The sequence below is a fragment of the Macrobrachium rosenbergii genome, chromosome 4, assembly GCF_040412425.1.
Source record: "Macrobrachium rosenbergii isolate ZJJX-2024 chromosome 4, ASM4041242v1, whole genome shotgun sequence".
Taxonomy (NCBI): domain Eukaryota; kingdom Metazoa; phylum Arthropoda; class Malacostraca; order Decapoda; family Palaemonidae; genus Macrobrachium; species Macrobrachium rosenbergii.
In genome coordinates this window covers 67,948,169-67,955,081 of record NC_089744.1, presented here as the reverse complement: position 1 = coordinate 67,955,081, position 6,913 = coordinate 67,948,169, and the positions used below count along the sequence as shown (strand labels likewise).

General features: G+C 45.6%; 1 protein-coding gene across 1 annotated transcript; it reads right to left on the bottom strand.

Moving 5' to 3' along the window:
- Window positions 1-4,545: 4,545 nt before the first annotated feature.
- LOC136837936 (uncharacterized) lies at window positions 4,546-5,943 on the bottom strand. The gene has a single exon (XM_067102807.1). The coding sequence runs from the start codon at window positions 5,941-5,943 to the stop codon at window positions 4,546-4,548; it is 1,398 nt and encodes a 465-aa protein (XP_066958908.1).
- Window positions 5,944-6,913: the final 970 nt, after the last annotated feature.

Here is a 6,913-nt window from a genome sequence, read left to right as displayed (position 1 = left end):
ATATATATATATATATATATATATATATATATATATATATATATATATATATATATATATATATATATATATATATATATAAAGCTGATAAACCTGGTGCTGCCTGGGAAAACTCTGAATAGCAAACCAGTAAACTCTCTCTCTCTCTCTCTCTCTCTCTCTCTCTCTCTCTCTCTCTCTCTCTCTCTCTCTCTCTCTCTCTCCTTTCCTGTTAAGATAGTTGCTTCAGTTACATTGCCCAGCATTTTTGACATTTTACATTTCACCCCTTCTCACCTCTGATTCCTATCGCAGATCAACTTGGACTTAAAGGGCATCTGGAATATTACTATTCATCTCAGCAACCTCGAAAACTCCTGCCCCCGCTTCCCATCAGGACTGAACTTGGGCTTAAAGCATCGGGAGTGTCACCATTCATGTCAGCTATCTTGAAAACTATGGATGAGACACTAATATCTGTCTTTTCGGTCATTTTTACATGTCACCCCCTTCCCCTTCCCATCCCCTTTGGTGCCAGTGATGGCTTACCCCCACAGTATTCTATTCCAGATAGTAAGTCGTACAGTATGCATACTGAAATGAGGTATGGTAAATTCATAGAGTTTATTTAGTTACTAAGTCTACAGGCAGAACCAGCCCCGTTTCAGGGAAGCCCTTCCCACCCCCATCCCCTTTGGGGCCTTTTGGTGCTAGTGATGTCTTACCCTCACAGTATTCTTTTCCAGAAAGTAAGTCATATGTATACCAAGTTTGGATGAAATTGCTCAATGCATTTCAATTTAGAGTTATGCTGGAACACACACACATGCATCCATTATATATATATATATATATATATATATATATATATATATATATATATATATATATATATATATATATATATATATATATATATATAAATATATATATATATATATATATATATATATATATATATATATATATATATATATATATATATATATATATATATATATATTATGTGTGTGTATATGTATGTGTTTAATTATTTTTAAAATCCAATTTCTATGTTATTTTTTCTTGTGCCATCATTTTCTAATTTTATTACTTTCAGCAGCTTCATTTTCTTGGTTTTTGACATTGTCTTCTATTCGTCATATGTTCCCAGGTCTATTGTTTAAGCAGAGGTAATTACGGATATGATTTTGAAATATTTTCGTTTATTTTATCCTTCTTTATCTTCAGTTATCCGAGCACCGTTGATTTAGAATATTAGCGCGTTACAGAACCTTCACGATCTGATTTCAGTCCGTTGAAGTTTTAATTTTATATAGTCCAAGGGTATCTCCTCCGAGTATTATTTTATAATTTGCCATTTTCTGGTCGACATATGTATTAGTATATTCACTGACATAATTGGTTTAAAATTATGAACTGATATAGTGTTCACGATCAATGAATTGGGCTGTTATTTAGACCTCTTAATGCGTAATTTAAACAGGGATGTATTTGAGAAAGTAACTTACGGTTTATTGGCTGAAGGACCTCTTAGATTCTGCGTAGAAAACAACATCTTAGAAGATCAAGCATTTAGCCCTAATTATAACTTAAAATAATAAAATTCGTTGGTCCGTGAGCAGCTCTCTCTCTCTCTCTCTCTCTCTCTCTCTCTCTCTCTCTCTCTAAGTTCTTCATTGGACGGGTTGGTATCATTCTCGGCTAGCATTCTGCTGGGCCCGTGTTTGATTCTCCGACCGGCCAATGAAGAATTAGAGAAATTTATTTCTGGTGATAGAAATTCGTCTCTCGTTATAATTTGGTTCGGATTCCACAATAAGCTGTAGGTTCCGTTGCTAGGTAACCAGTTTCTCATTGGACGGGTTGGTATCGTTCTCAACTAGCACACTGCTGGACCCGCGTTTGATTCTCCGACCGGCCAATGAAGAATTAGAGGAATTTATTTTTGGTGATAGAAATTCATTTCTCGTTCTAATGTGGTTCGGATTCCACAATATGCTGTAGGTCCCGTTGCTAGGTAACCAAATGGTTCTTAGCCACGTAAAATAAATCTAATCCTTCGGGCCAGCCCTAGGAGAGCTGTTAATCAGCTCAGTGGCCTGGTTAAACTAAGGTATACTTAACTTTTTGCTAGGTAACCAATTGGTTCTTAGCCACATTAAATAAATCTAATCCTTTGGGCCAGCCCTAGGAGAGCTGTTTATCAGCTCAGTGGTCTGGTTAAACTGAGGTATACTTAATTTTCTCTCTCTCTCTCTCTCTCTGTCAAATCGTAAACCTTTTTGAGTTTCATACTCGTTATATCAGGTTATATTTTACTTTTATCTTTAATACAAGTCAGTTTTTAACCCAGTTTTGTAAATAACGCTAATGGATGTGTCACTCTTTTTGCATGAATTTTCATGCTGATAAAATCGTCTGCGAACTTATGTTTTCGCAGCACTATTTTGAAGATAAAATATCCCATTTGATTTACAGACAGTCAATATATATATTCACTTGTTTTCCTGTAACCGGAGTTATCTTTGCTTTTTCTAATATTCGTATCATCTTGTTCTTATATCTTTGTCGAATGTATCAGATCTCGAATTTGCAGGTGAGATTTAGTAATCGCGAAGTAATCTCTCTTTGCTTTGGAAATACACTCTAAGATGTTTCTTTTTGTTTTTTTTTTATGGATTTTGTGACATGTTGTGCATGTAGAGGATAAGCTATGTGGAGGAGTATTTTTTGGTTAGAATAATAAAATACAGGTTTTAGGAAGGTCATTGATCATTAGTTCCTCTTTGCAGCCGTTTGTAAGTCCTCTATCCTTGCAGGAATTCATGAGTAGATATATTTGCTTTTCATTTACCCGCTTACTTTCTTATATCCATTTATATAGCCTTAATAACAATAATACGATTTAATTGCATGATACTTGCTTTTAGATTACCCGAGACAGTTTCATCCTGTATGGGCTCTACACGAATCTTACGTACAAAATAAGCTAAAGGGTCTAGGGCAGATTGTGGGGCGGCTGAGGTGGGTAACCTGAGTAAAGGACCTCGGGTTTGTATGTTAGGAAAAATGCATTTTACTCTTAAAAATGCGATTTGTTCCTACACAATTACAAACTCTTGGTCCTTTACATATGGGGACTCAAGATTCGGTGGGAGGAATCTGAGTGGAGGTCTCTGAATGACTGGAGGTTCAACGCACCTTATGTTCACCTGGGGTAAGAGCCAGGAGGATATGGCCACCAGACCGTGAACACCGTTGTGAGAACTGTGGTGATACGGGCCAGTCTACTAGACCGTCCCAGCTGTGACGAGGTTACGTAAGTAAACGATCACACAGCGAGGTGAAAGCCAGCGAGAACCCTTCCCAGCCACAGCAGGGGTGATTGGGAAACGTCAGGGACTAAGGACCAACATACAGAATGGGTTTGGTAATTAGCCTGCAACCCCTTCCCCGCCTTGTAGGGGAAAGAGGGGACATCATATCTAATGTGTACCTGAAAGGCAACAAAGATAGGACACTCAAGTAATGAAACTCACCTGCGTCAGACGTCTGGTTCAGCTTGTACTGCGTAACTATCTGCCCGAGGGAAAGGGTAGGATGACGGGGGAAGAGAGAGCCAGTCACTCACCTCTCACGCCCAATCACTCACATACAACAGACGAGGTGCAACTCTGTCCCATGCGGGAGCTGGTTAAAGTTACACAGCTTGTTGAGCAGCCACCACTGGTCCCAAGGACAGAGTTGTAACTCGTCAGGGTCATTATCTACAAAGTCACTCAGGGATGGGATTGTGAAAGACTCAAACGGAGCATCAGGGACCGCTGGGTTTTGAGTTTTCACTACGAACTCCAGAGACAAATTCGAGCGTTACTGAAGCCCATCTCCTTGGGTGTATAACTGAAAAGGAAAGTCCCTGTAATTCACTTATCCTCTTTGCCAATGCCAGGGCTAGAAGGAAGACAGTCTTGAGAGTCAGATCCCTGTCTGTGGCCTCTCGTAGTGGCTCATAAGGGGCATGAGTAAGGCTCCACAAAACGAGAGACACGTCCCACTCCGGGGCCTGAATTCCCTGGATGGGCAAGACCGTTCGAAGCTCTTCATCAGCAAGGATATTTCCAGGGATGATGAAATATCGATGCCTTTCAGTTTCTGGACCAAGGCTAAGGCTGCCCTGTATCCTTTCACCACTGAAACTTATAAGAGCTTCTCCCAACAAAGGAAGACGAGGAAATCCGCTACCTGCTGAAGAGTGGCTCCAACCAGAGAGTAACCCCGTCTACTACACCAACCACAGAAGACGGCCCACTTACCCTGGTAAACATCTGCGGAGAACTTCCTGAGGTATCCTGCCATCTCTGTCACTGCCCAGCGAGAAAAGCCTCTCGCTCGCAAGAGATAGTGGATAACCTCCAGGCGAGAAGAGACAGGGATGCCACGGTGTGGTGGTACCGTTCTACGTGGGGCTGACGAAGCAGGTTGTGCGAGGGGCTGACAAAGCAGGTTGTGCCAGAGGGGAAGTTCTCTCAGAACGTCAGAGAGCAGAGCCAGCAGGTCTGGATATCAAGTGGCTTCCGGACGCTTGGGGGCCACCAGGATCATATGAAGGTTCATCGACACCAGAACCCGACTGAGAACTGGGCGAAGGAGACAGAACGGGGGAAAGGCATACACTTCGAGGTTGTCCCACGAGTGTTGGAAGGCATCTTCTGCCGCTGCCCATGGGTCCAGTATGACAGAGAAGAAGGTCGGAAGCTTTCTGTTGTACTGGGTGGCGAACAGGTCGACTACCGGACGCCCCCACAGGTTGAAGAGCTTGTCCGCCTTGCTCTGATGGAGGGACCACTCGGATCCCACTACCTGATCCTGACGGCTGAGCGTGTCCGCCAGGACATTCCTCTTGCCTGGAATGTACCTGGCCAACAGCTCCACAGAGTGGGCGACTGCCCATTGATGCACCTGTAACATCAACTCGTGAAGAGCCCGGGAGACAAGACCCCCTTGCTTGTTGACGTATGCCACCATGGTCGTGTTGTCGCTCATCAATGCTACCAAGTGTCCCATCAAACGGTCCTGGAAGCACTGAAGACCTAAGAACGCTGCCTTTATCTCCAAGACATTGATGTGAAGGTGCCAGTTGTGCTGGTTCCACATGCCTGAAATCAGCAACTCCTCCGGGTGTGCACCCCAGCCCTCCTTCGATGCGTCTGAAAAAAGAAGCAAGTCCGGGGGGCGAGAAGACAGAGGTGTCCCTATGCAAAGGTTCCTGTCGTCCAACCACCATGCGAGATCGTCCCTCACCTCCTGGGAGATGGGGACGAGGACCGACTGGGGTTCCCGAGATTGATCCCAGAAGTCCCTCAGTCCCCACTGGAGAGACTGAAGGTGGAGTTGCCTATGCGGAACGAGTTTCTCCAAGGATGACAGATGGCCAATCACAACTTGCCACTGTTGAGCAGGTTGGTCCTGTTGTGACAGGAACTGCCTCGCCACCTTCCTGAACGTGCTGATCTGAGCCTTAGAAGGGAGGACTCTGCTTGCTGCCTTGTCAATCAGCATGCCCAGGTACTGAGTCCTCTGTTTGGGAGTGAGATCCGACTTCCAAAAGTTGATCACGACACCCAGTTCGTGACACAACCCAAGGAGATGGTCCCTGTCCTGTAGCAACTGCAAGCGGGAGCTTGCCAGGATTAGCCAATCGTCGAGATACCTCAGTAGACGTATCCCGTGCGAATGAACCCAAACTGAAATGAGGGTGAACACTCTCATGAACACCTGTGGAGCGGTCGACAGACCAGAACAGAGAACCTTGAATTGGTAGACCACTCCGTTGAGGACAAAGCGAGGGTACCAACAAGACGACAGATGAACTGGTACCTGAAAGTATGCGTCCATCAAGTCGACCATCAGCATGAAGTCGTTCTCCCTGACGGCCGACAGTACTGTCCATACCGTCTCCATCGTGAACCGTGTCTGGCAAACGAAATGATTCAGGGGAGACAGGTCGACCACCAGTCTCCAGCCGCCGGAGGCCTTCTCCATGAGAAAGATCCTGCTGTAGAAGCCCAGGGACCGATCCTCGATGACTTCGATGGCACCCTTGCTCAACATCGTTTTGACCTCCTGAAGAAGGACCTGTTTCTTCAGGGGGTCTTGGAGATAAGATGGGAACTGGACCGGAGTGTCGGTAAGGGGAGGCAGTGACACGAAGGGTAGAAAATATCCCTCCTGAAGGACATCCACCACCCAGGTCTCCGCTCCGTATCGCTACCACGTTGCCCAATGGCTGGATAGCCCCCCCCCACCTATGATAGCATCTGAGGGGGCTCACTGTCCCTAGTGAGCTCCTCCCCTCTTCTTGCCCTTACCTTTCCTCTTGGGGGGGACAGGTTGGCGAAAGGGACCCTGTGGTTTCTTCCGCGGAGGAAGAAGTAGAGGGCTGGACTTTACCCTGAGCGGCTGTCGAAGCACCAGACTTCTTCGGGGCTGGGGTGCTAGCCTGGTTCAGGGACTGGGCCGCTGGATGAGAGGGCTGCGCAACACCTTTCGTCGCTGCATGGTGGACAAAACAGTCGCGTTCGTCGGCCTTTCTCTTGTCCAATGCATCGTTCACCTCCCCCCTTGGGGAAGAGGAAGGTGGAGTCCAGAATGGGCCCATTACGCAGAGACACTGCAGCTTCTGTACCTAGTGACCTGACAATCTGGGATAGCACCGCATCCCTTCTCTTCAGCACCAGGTTGGCCCAGAGGTTTGCCGCCTGGTGGGTCATAAAGGAAATAGCCTTACCCCCAGACTGGCAAAGACTCCTGAAGATCGGATCCTCGCTCTGGGTAGACGAGGCTGCAATTCTCGACAATGCAAAGGCCCAGTTGTCGAGCCAAGAGATCGCCTGGAGGGCAGACAGAGCCCTACCCTCCAAAGCGCTCATCT